Source organism: Lissotriton helveticus, chromosome 1_1 (genome assembly GCF_964261635.1).
Source record: "Lissotriton helveticus chromosome 1_1, aLisHel1.1, whole genome shotgun sequence".
In the NCBI taxonomy this organism is placed as follows: Eukaryota; Metazoa; Chordata; class Amphibia; order Caudata; family Salamandridae; genus Lissotriton; species Lissotriton helveticus.
The window spans coordinates 88,592,700-88,609,140 of record NC_136057.1 but is presented as its reverse complement, the minus strand read 5'-3'; the positions used below and the strand labels follow the sequence as shown (position 1 = coordinate 88,609,140).

General features: G+C 45.9%; 1 protein-coding gene across 1 annotated transcript in view; it reads left to right on the top strand.

The window, feature by feature from the left end:
• Window positions 1-15,437, top strand: part of LOC144753340 (uncharacterized) — a 97,810-nt gene extending 82,373 nt beyond the window's left edge. Inside the window, exons 5-6 of the mRNA XM_078641092.1 lie at window positions 14,262-14,550; window positions 14,635-15,437. Coding sequence (XP_078497218.1) covers window positions 14,262-14,550; window positions 14,635-15,415 — 1,070 coding nt within the window. The 3' untranslated portion in view covers window positions 15,416-15,437. The remainder of the gene's footprint in view (window positions 1-14,261; window positions 14,551-14,634) is intronic.
• Window positions 15,438-16,441: the final 1,004 nt, after the last annotated feature.

Genomic DNA, 16,441 nt, shown 5'->3' with positions numbered 1-16,441 from the left:
TAAAAAATTAACTAAACAGGGATCAAGACCCTTTTCCAATAAAATATTCCAGAGCTTCGACCTATTAGCCAGGTCAAACGCACTGGATGAATCCATAGAAGCCATTGTTAAACAACCCTCTCTGGCCATAGTGTATTTGCCTAATAAAAGAGGCAAATTTAAGCACTGGCCCATGATGCTCCTCCCGCGTCTAAATCCATATTGCATAATCGACAAAATCCCCCTCTCATTTACCCAATCTGTGATTTTAGTTGAAATTACCTTTCCTAAAAGTTTCACAGCAGAGGAGTCAATGAGGGATATTGGCCTATAACACCGGGGTTCCCTTCGCTGCCCCTTTTTAAATAGGAATAATAATAGATTTAGACCAGGAGGCCGGGAAGCCTACTGAACCCACAGCACTAAAGACATTAGCAAGGATTTGAGCCCAGACTTGAGGGTTACTTTTATAGAGATCTGCGGGAACGCCGTTTAGGCCCAGCGATTTATTACTAGCAGTATCTCTTATAGCTTTCTCAATTCCCCCTCATTAAACTAAATCAGGGTGCTGGCTTGATGTAAACCTCCCTGGTGGCAACCATCACCATGGGGACCTCCTGCTTATCCTCCTATGATGGGAGTATACGATCCACATCAATCCTTTCAAACTTATGGTCAGCAGCCTTTTTTAGGGTCTGGCCGGAGGTCGCGAGGACGCCAACGGACGGCACAACAGGGCCAAGTGCGCTGGAATATACCACCCCCCCAGGCAATGGGACTGAGGAGCGGGAAGGTAATCAGGCAGGACCAAGCAGGGACGTCGAGCGGTCAAACATCGTGATAAACCTGAGCTCACACCAGCTTACAGAGATGGAAGAGAAAGTTCTGAACAAAGGTTTAGGCTTTGTTTCCACTAATAGTAGTGATCCCTTCGTCACCCAAGTTGAAATGGGCAAGTTTTATCGTAAAATAAGACTACATTACCTGTTTGCGCACAAACAACAGGCTTTAAGCCAAACCCCCACGAGAGTAGATAACACCGGCTTGAAGAAACCCTCAACATTTAATCCCACCACAATGGTGATTCCAACAAAAGTCATCACTTTTGAAGAAGCAGTAGACCAAGATCTGAAAGAACTGTTTCGGAAAGAACATAGACCTTTCCAGAATCTCTCTCGAAGAGAACATGATGCAGTCACGAATTTAGCTAACAATCCATCGCTGGTTATCAAACCGGCCGATAAGGGTGGGGCCACTGTATTACTCGACTCTGATGCCTATAGGCAAGAGTGTCTTCGTCAATTGAATGATACAAGAGCATATCAAAAACTCACTTCAGACCCCACTGAAAGACTGACTAGACAAATAGCTCAGATTGTGGAGGAAGCCCTCAGCGAGGGTTGGATTACAGCGAAAGAAGGGCAGTTTTTATGTACTGCGAACCCTAGAATTCCCTACTTCTATCACTTACCCAAAATACATAAACCACAACATCCGCCTCCTGGTCGCCCTATCATCTCAGAGATCGGCTCTCTTTTAGAGCCGTTGTCAACGTTCGTTGATGTATTTTTGAAGCCTATGGTGAGTGAAATGCCTACTTACCTCAAAGATACTAAGGATGTTTTGAGATTGCTGTTAGAGATCGAATTTGATTGCAAAACCGACATCCTAGTATCATTTGATGTGGAGAGTTTGTACACCTCAATCCCACAGAGAGAGACATTAGAAGTAGTAGAAGCACTCCTCACAGAGAGAGACCTGGATTCCATCACCCCAGTCAGGCTAATAATGACTCTGGCCAATATAGCCATGACGGAAAACTTCTTCCAATTCGAAGACTCGCTCTATCTCCAAGTCAGTGGGACGAGCATGGGCAGCATTTTTGCTCCGTCGCTAGCGAATCTCTACGTTCATAAATTTGAAATAGATCATATCTTCTCCGACACCAATCCTTTCACAGACAAGGTGTGTCTGTGGAAGCGTTATATCGACGATATTTTGGTGATCTGGAGAGGTAGTGAAGCAGAACTTGTAACGTTTCACAATTGGCTGAATGAGAGAAATTGCTTTCTGCGCTTCACAATGGAACAAAGCAGATCCAAGCTGGCGTTTCTCGACATACTTATCACACCTACTCCCACTGGTTTGGCCTCAGAATTATACCGCAAACCGATGTCACGAAACTCTCTATTAGATTATAACAGCTGTCATCCCAAGTCTCTCCGGGACAATTTGCCCTATGGGCAATTTTTGCGTATTCAAAGAAATTGCTCTAGGAAAGACCGTTTTGAACACCATGCTGAAGGCCTAGAAAGGGATCTGGTACAAAAACATTACCCGAAAAGCCTAGTCCGGATATCGAAAAAAAGAGCCTCCAATAATAACCGTGAAGGGTTATTGGAGATTTTGCCACCTAAACCTCATCAAGATCGGTTGACTTGTGTGAGTACGTTTACCACACAGTCCAATGAAATCCAGAGAATAATAAAGAAACGTTGGAGTATTCTCAACACTGGAGGCGATTCCATCCCAGCTCCACTGTTCGCCTTTAAAAGAGGGCAGAATTTAAAGGACAAACTAGTCCATACTCGCCCCAAAGGAGAGCTACCACGAGCACTGGGCACACTGTGGGACATGCCTGCAGCCACAGGACACCATCCCTGTGGGAATTGCGCAGCTTGTCCGAATACCACCAGATCACATACTATTGATATAGGGACTAGTCGACCGTGGGAACAGCGGAGATTTACAAATTGTAATAGTTCCAACTTGGTGTACTTAATCAGTTGCCCATGCAATAAGAGATATGTGGGCATGACCACCCACAAAATTAAGACACGCATCTCCGAACACAAAAGTTCCATTCGGTGCTCTAGGCAAGCAACGAGACTGACGAACCACTTCTTACAAACCAAACATACTCCATCCGATCTACATTGGACTGTGATAGAGCAACCACTGATACCCACCCATATCATTGACATCAAAAGCTTTCTGTTCCGGCGTGAACAGAGATGGGTGTACAAGTTGGGGACAGATAAGCAAGGATTGAACGAAGATATCCCTTGGATGTCTCTCTGAAGCTATTTGCACTACACATATCACGTCAAAATAATGATGTGACATTTGTGAGTTGATTGCCCCAAGCAGTTTACTTTTACGATACCATAAGGAACCAGCTCCGAATGTTATTAGTGATATGTGACACTTGTGCAGTTTCTAGCACGAACTACACTAACATGATGACATAGTGCCTTAGCGGCGCAATCGCATTTTTCCGTCCAGTGTTTACTTTAGCTCTAGCATGATACCAAATATTGACGGCACATAAGAGCTGCGTTCCCCATTGAAGGGACCTCGGAAGCGGGCCGAGAGAGGCACCATTTTCTAGATTGCCCATGAATCACTCTATTAAGGTGAAACAACACACTGCGTGCAAGACACCATGTCTACACGCGTTAATTGATATGTGACTAGGTAGTAGAGTTGAGGATGCTCTATACTAACAAGATGACATAGTGCCCTAGTGGCGCGACTAAATATTGTCATCGGATGTCATATCTCGCTCTTCCCCTCGTGTGCCTCTTTAAATTTTGGTTAATACTAGATGGGCGCATTTTGCTAGATTGTCCGTAAATCCCTCTAATAAAGTGACATAACATACTGCGTCAAGGCGAATTGACGCCACCCAGTTACGATAACAGTAGACGCCTCAAGATAAGAATTAAGATTCAGTAGTTCTCATTCGTGAACCACTAGACACAGTAGAACCACAATGCCCAGAGGTCTAAGTGCGACGCAGTCGCGTCATCGCGCAGCGCCGACCTCTCGGGAGACACTTCTCACTACCCGGAAGTATCTGCACGACGCTCCTGGCTGAGGGCGCGGCGTCTACTCCCGGTATGTACACTAGCCTTTATAAAAGCGGGCGGACTCACCCCGTCGGTACCTCCCTCAGACAGCCCAGTTGGACGTCTGGAGTACCGACGGATAGGTGAGTTGTGGGGCACAAATGAGCGCTTCCTTACCCATGTAATGTCGAGTGGCTTGTCTCGGCCAGATAGTGCTTCCTTTAACCGGTTATTTTGTTTGTTTGTTTGTTTTGTATGTCTACACAGAGCGGGGCTCCGTTGTACCTGAGCTAATGCCGGGTGAGGTGGGGCAACATTCTCCCTAATAGCGGGTGAGTGCTTTACACGAGTGGTAATTTTGCTCTCTTGTGACTATTTGATAGAACAAGATAAGTGTTAAAGATAATGGATAAGTCACCATTTACAGCGAGACATTTTAAAGAACCTTAGCCTCGCCAGAGATACTTGCTAACAGGCGTGTTCTCTTTTTCTTTTATGTGTGTGCTGTGTTGTGAAATCCAACGGTCTTCTCATCAGGAGAATCGAAGGTGATATTTAACTTGTTTAAGTTTCCTTATATATATTTTTTATGCACTAAATTAAGCAGTAGCATTGTAGGTCCTGACGAAGCAGTAAGTGACCCCGGGGCACAGGTAAAACTGCAGAAACATGTCGACCATGACTATGTGAACTGTCTAGGTAGTTATTTGCTGACACTACCTTCTGCACTGTTTTTAGATAGTGGGAGCAGAAGGTTTCTATTAAATTCATTTTCCTTCTTCTACCCCTTTTTAAACCACCACTTTTGAAAAATTCTTTATTTTCTACACCAATTAGCACTGCTTATCCAGTTACATCCTGATTCCTACCTGCTATAGAACATCTATTGGGTAACAAATCCCCACTAGGCTAACGCTGTGCCAAATTGTACATTGGGTCCTCCCTGGTGTACTATTGGTGGTATTCCCAAATGATGTAGGGCGGTACAGGTTGGAACTCTGATGGGAACACTATAAACAACTTGAAGGTGCCCCATGGATGATTTTGCTATCAGTACACACATACATCCATTCAACCCTCACTCAGAGGGCTTTTTGACTGAATGCTACTCGTTAGTTGGTTTCTTGATGTAAAGAGAACCATAGGGAGCAATCCACAGCCCCCCTGGACTCATGGATCGCTTCAAAATGAGAAAGCCACTGGGCTTCTCTGATGTTACAATCCTGAGCTTCATAAACCACCCCGAGAAAAATGGGGCGCTAATGATGGCCCAACACCTGGAGCTATCCCTTAACACCTCCACAGACAATAAAGAGTTCCATTCCTCTCCTTAATCTCTTTTTACCACCTGTGAAGAACTAGCTTGTACTCCTTCCTCCACCTGGCTATCAAATCCCTATCCCAGTGTTGTTTTTTCTGGGCTAGGATTATTGAGCGATGAGCAGGTGAGCATTTTTTCATCAAACCACTTTGGGCCACATTTGGGTCTCAGTTTGGTGTTTGTAGTTAGGTCATTGCTTATCTGACTACAGATGCCCTCAAAAGCTCTAAGAACCGCATCCTTAGTGCTTAGGGGGTCAGTGCAGATGGTAATGGAGGCCTTGACCATGAAATAATTCGTCCACACTAGCTCATACGCACTGTTTGTCGTAAACTCCCCCCTCGAAGCACGAAGAGACCTGATGGTGAACCAGCGCTATATAAAAGCTACTAAACATAACATAACATAATGCCTACAGACCATTTCTCCCACAGGCCCTTGAGAAATGTGTCTAGGGTTATATTAGCCTGTCTAAGCCTCCTCCCCTGATCACAGGGTAGCACCTTATTCGGGACTCAATTCCTGCCTCCCTTGCCCAGAATGCCACAAGTAGTGTCCAGGATTAAAATAACCGGGTTATGATCACTCAAAGGAGATTCCTGAGCGTTGTAAAAATTAACCTTATTCAATAACATAGGGGACATGAAAATGTAGTCTATAATAGAGTTTCAGTCTGTGATCTAGTTTTACTACTAAGTCTAAAACCTCAGCATAATCTTCAGGCAAATTAACAATATGTGCTAAAGAATCCTTTAGGTCCTCTTTAAGCCCTCTGTAACATAATGATATCCTTTCATTTTCGGGCAAATGAGTCTCGGCTAATAATCTATTAAAGGTGGGGACATAGGTTAACAGATCCTTGGTTCCTTGACGGAGATTCAGAAGTTCATTGTCAGAGGCCTGAATAAAGACATGTTTAGCAATTAGACTAGACACGGTTGCTTTAAAGTTGACTAAATTATGCAATGGGGGATCATAAGAGTCTACCATGGGCATGGCCCAATTGGCTGCTACACCTCCCAAGTATGAGATTATGAAGGCAACCTTAGATGTATCATTAGTAAACACCTGGGGCTTGCACTGACTCATGAAAGTCGAATAACGACTGCTGTCTCCTGTGAATCTTTCTGGGTTAGCAAGAGGCACCGGACTAGGGGTAATTACATTAACCTGCTATTGTTGTTCAGTGGTTTGGCCTGAAGTAATCCTTGAAGTGAAGGTAGTAGAACTGTACGTTGGGGGAGAGAGAATAGGTTTTTTAGTTTTACCCATCGGATCCCTCCAGCTTATAAAACGTACTCTAGTTCTATCTAATTCCTGTCTTAGACTCTGATTCTCCACCAGCATTTCCTGCATCTCCTCATTTAACTCGTGAACTAACTGTGTTAATTGTTCAGTATCCATGGTTTCAAGATTCAGAAGCAAAAAGGAAACAAGGGAGAGGCGTTTGGCTTCTCTTTCTGTCACGATGTCACTTACCAGGATCTCCCAAGTCTCCGATTGTTTCGATCTTGGTGCTGCGTGTTCCAAAATCCTCCCTGAACCAGTCAAACCAACAAAATTGTAATAATTCCTGTCAGTCTGAATGATCCCTGGGGGAAAGAGGAAGTGGAATGAGAAAACAAGACAACCACTGGACTGCGTCTTCTTGAGGTAGCCGTGTAGTTGTTTCTCAACTGGAAGTGACTCTGAGCTCTCTTTTCTTATGATCTATGCATAGGAGAACAACAATGTAGCTATATGAATAATACAATAACTTGATACAATATCAAATGATTCTGGAGTCTGCCTACCTAATCTTGCAAGAGCTCATGTGCACACTTCAATGGTTAATAACTTTTACATCCTCATGAAGAACTCTAAATACGGTAAGAGAATAATTAGCATCAGCATTAATCAATACATATAGATATATATTACTTCTTTCATGGAGTTAGAGGATTAGTCGTGTTAAGAAAAGTTGGCAAATGCTAAATCATACCTTTCTTTCTCAGGGACCACTTATTCTGAAGGGGTTCTGAAATTACAAATCAGAAAACAACACAGAACAAATATGCACTTTATGCACCTTTAAACTCCCTTAAAGTCAGGAAGTACTTGCACTTACTAGGAATAATTGTTTATCTGGTAATTATTCATTAATCGGAGCGCAAGAACAAGTTCTTTTAATATGTCTCAAAATGTTTGTAGGAGCGCTAAATAATTGTCTCTCACGTCGCAGAACTGTTAACACGTGTCTCTTGGGCTTTTTCTTCAAGGCGCGATGTTATCTATGATGTTATTCATCAAAATATGCAAGTTTAAGCAAGAATGTCAACATATGCCCAAAAAGAACGCTTACCGAAGCTTCTCTGGTTTTAGATTCAGCACTAGAATGAATTACCGGTTGCAGCGTTTGAAGTAATCTTTCTTTTGCTTTCTTTTCTTCCATCAGGTTTAAAGAAAAGCTCTTGGCAGGAACGCCGATCCAGGAAGGAGTCGGGAGAAGTTCCGGCAGGGCTGAGGAATCGAGGGAACCGAAGGATGCAGCAGGGAAGCAGAAGAAGAGGAGCGGACTCGAAGACGACTTCTCTATCAGGTAAGCAGGGTCTTGGAAACTTGTCCGGGGATCCCAGCGGTGAGCGGTGAATGCGACGAAGCGAAGCACCGTTCTGCAATGAGGTGGGGGGTTTATAGTTGACAGCGCGCGAGCGTCTGCACGAGTCTAGCGCTCCGCACGTGTTCTGATTCTTCAGTTTGAACACCGGGCCCACGTGTATGATTACAATGTTTCAGAGACTGGGCTGTCAAAATGAACTAACAAACACTGCTACATACAAGGAATCTCGAGGTGTACAAAGATATCATGAAAGGCACTGCTGCCTAATTCTTAACAATAAATAGTAGGATGTCTATGAGTAATTCACAAGGGCATAGCATAACTAGGCAATATAATAACAATGGTGTCAATGGTTATTTCAGACAATCAGGATGAACCCTTAACACATCATATCCACCCATTACGGCCTGTACAAAGAGACCCTAGAATAAACCACTATTTTCTGGAGTCACCATAGACCAAGAGCTACTGTTGATAACAGGAAGATATGAACCTAAAATAACAGACATTGAGTGTATGAAACAATAGCTCCTGCTTTTCATACCCCACACATTACCTTGAAGCAGGAGGCATTATTCCGCTGTGCGGCTAGCATGAGTTCACCTGTTGAGACTAGCATTTGCAATGAAATACGTCTCGTATTTACGCAAGTTTAAGCTATTGGCATTGTAAATGACAATGCCTTTTATTTATGTTTTAAAAAACAAACAAAAATAAAAGGCATTGTTATTTGCAATGTCAATAGCCCAAACTCTCATAAATGCAAGACCTTTTGCATTGCAAATGCTTGTTGTTTGTGGCATGACTTGTGGTTGTGCAAGGACGTTATGGGAGGGAGTTCCAGATCCTTGTAGCACTGGCAGAGAAGGCGTGTTTCAAAAGGCGTTCTTGCCTGAATGTCGCTTGTTCCAGCAGGAGGACGTTAGTATCTCTCAATCCTTTTTGTGTACCAGAGATTTTGAGTTTTTAAACCAAGGAGGAGGGTGTGGAGTCGTGGAGCCCCATTTTCACACATAGAGCCACTAAAGCTTCCGAAGAAACACCCAGCAGATCCAGATTCAGAGTACCATTACTAGGTGTCATAGGCTCATAATCAGTGATTAAAGAAGGTGTCATAATCAGTGTCCTGCCATTCTTATTGGTCTTCTGCATTTTTGCGCTTCTCTGCCTTTGCTGCCCCCCTCCTCTCTTCCTCTTTGTAGATGGCTCCGGCCTGGTTACTGTACATTCCTTGGGTTGGGCTATGGGATTAGGCACAGACCTAGTAGCCGCACGTGTTTTAGCGCCAGCAGATACACCTTGACATGCCCGATCATCAATAGGTGCAATATTTAGAGTCTCCCCAAACACCGATAAATCCACTGAGGCATGTCATGGCAGACTAACACCCTCAGATAAGCCACCAAAGTCAGCGCCTGTGACCAAGCAGCGTTAAGGCGTACACGCCGAAGACAGACCACCCAATGATGATCGTTTGGATTGTAGGACATCTAGGGATAGTCGGCGCTCAGTCAGGGCGATCTCATGTGCAAGGACAGAACAGGCCCTGATTAAAAATTGGCCCAGGTCCCTGCAACACTTCCTCCCGTAGGTGGAAGTCTAGTCTTTCCTTCGCAGATATTCATCTCACGCTGGGGTCAATAAACAAAGAAAGCCCATAAAATTAATAACCCAGGGAGGCTAAAAAGGATGAATGTCAAACAGACAGACCTGCCAGACCACTGGAGTGAGCGATGTTAGAGGAGGGGTCGGCCCGGCCTCTTCCGGTCTCCAACAGGCTAAAACAGGCCCGCCCTTGGCCCGGGCTTCGCCCGGCACATGCCACGCGCGTTCTCCATAGCGGGAGTGGCGAGGCGCTATGTAGGCAGCAGCCGCGATCAGGCTCAGGTGCGGGCTGACTCCTCTGGCCCCCTGGGACTCGTAGTTGCACAAGAGACACAGCAACCACCACAGAAACAGTTGAAGTGGCTCCCGCGAAGCGGGAGCGGCGAGGCGCTATGTAGGCAGCAGGCACGATCAGGCTCAGGTGCGGGCTGACTCCTCTGGCCCCCTGGGACTCATAGTTGTACAAGAGACACAGCAACCACCACAGAAACAGTTGAAGCAGGTATTGTCATATCTTAATAGAAACTCCGTTAAAATTGCCTTCCTTCAGGAAACGCATCTCCTCCTTCGCAAGAACTGGGGCACACATTGCTATTTTTTAAGTTACAGCTCATATTCTCAAGGTGCCTGTATACTAATCCATAGGACAATACCATTCATTTGCCATTCTGATAATTCAGATGCAGGAGGTCGGTACTTGTTATCGGACGGAACGCTTGGGGACATAAGCATTTTGTTAGTAAATATTTATGCTCCAAACATTGATGACCCTGACTTTTTTCGCAACCTATATTCCCGACTAGATGGTTTCAGGGTGGACCATTTAATAATTAGCGGCGACCTTAACATACCACCCTGCCTGCAAACCGACTCCACTAGTGCACAACCATCAGATAAACCCCGGGATAGGGTGGTATTTCTCCATATCACTGACACCTACACACTGCATGACGATTGGCAGACCTTTCACCCCACCATCACTTCACGTTCTATTTGGCGCCACACGCGGTTTGGTCAAGTTTAGATTATTGGTTTATGTCGGCTGCCGCACACATGTGGGTGTCTGAGATCACTGTGCTCCCACAGACACTCTTGGACCACAATCCCGTTCTTTTGAAACTCCAGATCCCACATGGATGCGGCCTTGAATACAGCTGGCGATTTCATGGCAATGCGCTCCGGGACCAGGTGTTCCATAGTGAGCTGCAAAGCTCTGTCCTAGAGTATTTCAAGATCAACGCCGGAACCGTGTCGACACAGGCCACACTGTGGGAGGCCTTCAAGGCATATGTCCGGGTAGTATGTATTTCCAAGCAAGTGGGTATTCTTCGGGATATCCGCACGCAACTGGGCTGGGTAGAGGGAGAAATACGGGACTTGGAGCTTAAAGCAATAGCCGTGGGGATCTTTGGTTGCTAAACGGGTGCAGCTCCTGTCTGTATACCGGGATTAGGCAGAGAAAGAAATCGGGTACATGGGTAAACATGTTCAGGCACGTCGCTATGGAGAGGGAGAGGGACCCTTATACGGGGAGACTGTCACAGGTGGGTAATGTATCATTACTAGATTTCAGTCATATTACCAGGACCTTTACGCTTCTCATATCCCTCATGACCCAGATGCAATATCTTCATATCGCAGCAATGGTATGGCTTCCAGATGGACAGAGGCAATTTCTGTGTGAAGCGCTAAATTTGGAAGGAGTGACACAGCCCATCGATACTTTAGATGGGTCCAAGGCCCCTGGCCTTGATGGCCTAACTGGGGACTTCTATAAAGATCACCCTGCACCTTCTGGCATTATATAACGAGGCCATAACGACTGCCACCCTACCCCCCACACTTCGTGAGGTGGTATTCATCCTCCTGTTGAAATTTGGCAGGGACCCTAGTGATTGCGCTTCATACCGTCCTCTGTCACTACTCAACATAGATGATAAAAGTTTGGCTAAAGTACTGGCGACCCGACTGGCCCTGCTAATGGAACAGCTTATCTGCCCCTTCCCAGTCTGGCTTTGTTCCAAACAGATCCACCTCTCTCAATCTCAGAACCATCTTTGTGGTGCTCAATAAAATGTCCCCCTCCATCCCTGCTGCAGTCGCCCTGTTGGATGCAGAAAAGGCCTTTGACTCTCTTGAGTGGCCTTTCCTTAGGCTGTTTGGGGTGAACTCAGTATTCACCTCATTCATCGCATTAATCATGCTCTTATACACCAGCCTCATTGCCCGGGTATGGGTAAACGGCACCCTGCATTCCAGATTCTATGTTGCCCCAGACAGGGGTGTCCGTTATCCCCCCTCCTGTTCCGGTCCAGGTGATGCAGAAATTGCATCTGCACCTTGGACTACAGCTTACATAGGGGCCCCTTTGTATGTCACTATATGCAGATGACATCCTGTTTTTTATTTGGAAACCCCATCTCAATCTCCCCCCATTTATGCAGGAGATAGCGCAATTTGGCAAACTTTCTGGCCTTCGTATAAAGTGGGTTAAGTTGGAACTATTTCCACTGGCTGAGGTGACTCATCCACCACCTGCAGAGTTCCTTCTTAAATGGGCCGTGGATGGGACAAAATACTTGGGCATTTATATGTCCCAACACTTCTTTCGTGCACTTCGCGGAGCCCTGATATGGCTGATCTGGGCGGGGGCTCGCCCCCGTATTCGGTAGGACACGCATACACTCCCTCATGAGCGTGGAGGCCTTGAGGTGCCAGATCTACACTTTTATTACTTGGTAACCCAGTGCCACTACACATATCGCTGGTACCACCCAGATGCCCGGATACATTACCTGTGCCCGGAAAGAGCGCTGTTGGAGGGAATTCTACATTCTCAGATCTTACCCAAGGGCATACCACTAGACTAGGGCTGATTTACCCCCTACTGATCGTCTGGAGGCAGGACTGGGCTGCAAGAGACTGTTGCACACTTCTGAGGGTTCATTTGGAGTCACCCGTTCATCAGACATTTTTGAGTATATGAACTAGAGCTCTGATCCCATGTTTTTAGACACTGCTTGAGACTTGTAACCAGACACTGTTGGCTCTATAAACTGCTCATTGCCATGAGGACTGCTGTGCTGCCAGGAGCAACCACCATTTTGACTAACTGCCTTGTTGTGTTGACCTGCTGCTGCTGGGCTGCAAGAGGGACTTCCAATTTGCAACCTAACTATGTGCTGTCTGCTGCCTGCTATCTCCTTTTGTGCCCCAAAGGGCTCTCCAAGGGTTTGTTTGCTTGCCCGCTGTTCTCTCGAGATCTCTGGGCCATCAACAACCTTGTTGCCTCTTTTCTCCAAGACTTCTGCTGGGAGAGCCATTTCACAAGGGCTAGCATGTCCCCAGTGCTCCCTTCTGCACCAAGGTAAAACTTTGTGCATTACAGGACAGTGCACCATGGGCCTACAGTGCAGTGCTCTGACCAGGGGAGTGCCTTTGTGCATTCTAGGGAAGTGCTCCATGTTTTACAAACCAGCAAGTGGTGAGCGTTTTTTTCTGCAGCGAGAACAGCGTTGTTTCGCCTGGAGGCATTACCAGAGAAACAAACACGTCCTTGAGCCAGCGTGCTCACTGCAGCTGCATTGGATTGTGAACCTCACCCCCAGAGTCTGGCAATATATCGCCACCGTCAGATGCCACAAAGAACAAACCAGTGTGTCCCCTCTGGCCTTGAGACCCGAGGAACAGCCCCCTGAAGACTTGTACTGCTCTGAGGTGGTACAGTGCAGCATCTAAGGCTGCAGAGCTACCTGAGCTGCACGAAGCCTTCAAGGCAGGCCTTTCAACGACATGTTGTTCCGTAACATGCGGCGGGACAGCATTCCGAGGTTCATTCCAGCCAGCCTCGCCCTCTGGTTTTAACGCGTATACTGCACGAAGCTCTCAACGTCGGGTCGCACTCCAGAGACATGGCAACATTGTTAGCAAGTTACAGATGTCCTGAGGACAGTGACCCTGCACCCACAAAGGTACTGTGAGGCGGGTTGGGTCCAGAAGAGTGGTAAAGCCTCCCTGCTCTCCTTCACGGGTGGCTTGGTTTCCCTTGGGCAAAGAGACGCGATTCAAGCAGCCCCAGCGGGTTCCAAATTCACAAGAGCGTGAGGGGCATTTCTTGTTCAGCATTGTCTCTGCTCTGGAGATGACCTCAAGAATGGTGCAGGGCCATCCATAGAGGAGAACAGCTGTAAGACCCAAGCTCAATTACTGTTTAGCGTTTAGTAGGTGCTCCTGCACCCTACGTTTGGTTTCTAAATGCAATCACTTCAACCACGTTCACTACAGTTACCGTATGAAGTGTAATAGGAGCGCAGGTGCGCTGTGACCTATGTTTTCATAGTAATTTGCGTTTTTCTCTGTCAAACCTGCATTATTTGCACTAACGGTGTGATTTAAGTCATTTTGGTCTTGTTTGATGTACAATATAGAATTTATTTTTACATAATCCTGCGTGGATTCCCTTTTGTGATTTACTCACTGTGTTGCTGCGCTAGTGCGTTGCACAAATGCTCTGAACATTGCATCTTTAAACTAGCCTGACTGCTCTGCGCCAAGCTACCCGAGGATGAGCGCAGGTTATCTCAGGTGTGTATCTGGCTTACCCTGACTAGAGTGGTGGATTCTGCCTGGCTTAGGTGCCTACCCTAGCCAACCAGAAACCCCATGTCCAACAGTGGTTCTTGTGAATCATTTGATTTCCCAGCATGCTCCTGCTGCAAACTAAGTCACCGCACTTTGTGTAGGAGGACTAGCCACCATTTGTGTCTTAAAGGGAAGTGTGACTCTTCTTCTTAGAACATACATTTTCCCCTGAATTGTAACTGTTCACTTCTCCATATTATATCAATGCAGCTTTTTCAAGAAATATTGTCTTCATGTAATTTTCAATGTTTTTTCTATTTTGCAGAACAACAATCACAGCTAGAAAGTATGAATGGGAAAGAAAGCCATAAATGTTCCGGAGGCAAGATGAATATAACTCAAAATATCTACTTAAAGAAACGGCGCAGAATGCACATGAGGGAGAGACGCTTTGTTTGTAATGTGTGTGACAAAGGATTTATCAATGAGACACTTCTTGTGAGGCACAAAAAAGGACACACCATCCTCAGGCCATATCCCTGCGAAACGTGTAAAAAGTGTTTCAGTCAAAAGGCAACTTTTTTACAGCATCAAAGAACACACACTGGAGAGAGGCCGTATCACTGCACAGAGTGTTCCAAGCGCTTTGCTCATAAGAATAGCCTTGTACGGCATCAAAGTGTACACACAGGAGAGAGGCCTCATCACTGTACTGTATGTGCCAAGAGCTTCACTCAAAAGAAAATTCTTCATGAGCATAAACGCATACACACAGGAGAAAAGCCTTATCACTGCACCATGTGTGAGAAGCGCTTTTCTCGTACGTCAACCCTTGTACGGCATCAAAGTGTACACACAGGAGAGAAGCCTCATCACTGCACTGTGTGTTCAAAGCGCTTTTCTTGTAAGGCAACCCTTGTTCGGCATCAAAGTGTACACACAGGAGAGAGGCCTCATCACTGCACTGTGTGTTCCAAATCCTTTTCTCGGAAGTCACACCTTGTACTGCATCAAACAACTCACACAGGAGAGCAGCCTTATCACTGCAGAGTGTGTTCCAAGTGCTTTGCTGATAAGAAAGGCCTTGTACGGCATCAAAGCGTACACACAGGAAAGAAGCATTATCACTGCACCATGTGTGAGAAGAGCTTCAGTCTAAAGACAAATCTACTACAGCACCAAAGAAAACACACAAGGGAGAAACCTTATCATTGCACTGTGTGTTCAAAGTGCTTTTCTCAGAAGGCACACCTTGTGTTGCGTCAAAGAACACACACAGGAGAGAAGCCGTATCACTGCACTGAGTGTTCCCAGCGCTTTGCTTATAAGAAAGGCCTTGTACGGCATAAAAGCGTACACACCGGAGAGAGACCTCATCACTGCACTGTGTGTTCAAAGCTCTTTTCTCATAAGGAGACCCTTGTACGGCATCAAAGTGTACACACAGGAGAGAGCAAGAGGAACTCCCTAAATGTCTGAGGTATGACCATCCTCTTGGTGTCACCAGGTTTGGGGTCCTTAGTCTCAAAATAAAGGAGTTCATCCTACCAGTAGACCTTGTGGGTTCCACTGACATCCCCTGCAGCAGCTTGCTGCCTGAGGCACTCAAACGAGGGGCAGGATTTCTGCACCAGATTCAATTCCTCCCTGGGGGTTCCCTTGCTTCCAGCAGCTCTGCCATGTCAGGTCCAAGCTACTATGTGTAGGAGAGTAGTATCTGCTTCCTATGGTTACCCCCACTTTTTGCTGTGTTTCACTGGTCTATCAACTTTAGTGTGGCTGTGGCCCTGCTAATCAGGACCACAACCTCGCTGTTCTCTTTCTAAATTGATTGCATGTACATTAGGTACACTCCAAATTGGTTACTGGGTTACCCTTGTGAGTCCCTAGTATATGGTACCTTAGGTACCAAGGGCATAGGTACTCCAGAGGCCTACCAGGGGCTGAAGCATGTATTATGCCACCCCTGGGAAGCCTTCCAAAATGGCACCACAGGTCTGCACTTGCAGCCTGTGTAAGGTGGTGTAAGTACCCCTTACTTAGATATACTATACCTATATCTACCTATATATATATATATATATATATATATATATATAGACACATAGAAACCTATAAGTCACTCCTATGGCAGGTCTTGACAATCCGGAAGGCAGAGTGCTTGGTTTTGTGTGAGAGGGTGCCCTAGCATGAGCTGAGCCCCTCTGCAGCTTTCTGAATCCCTTCCTTATAGCTGTTCTATGATACAGCCATACCATATGTTCTTAAGTGCATTATAACCTCGCGGTAAATGCTAACTTTAGGATGGCTGCATCAAAAAATGTCGTGTTTGGTGTCAAACACTTTGGAATCCTACCCCCCGTGCCAGTTCTGGCAGCGGGGGTAGAATTCCACCCTTCTAGAGAAGACATGTACACACATACCTGACTGGTAGAAGGTAAATAGAGCCCCTGCATCACAAAATGGATGCTGCTGCTAGATGAAACTCCACCAGGGGAGGCCTGG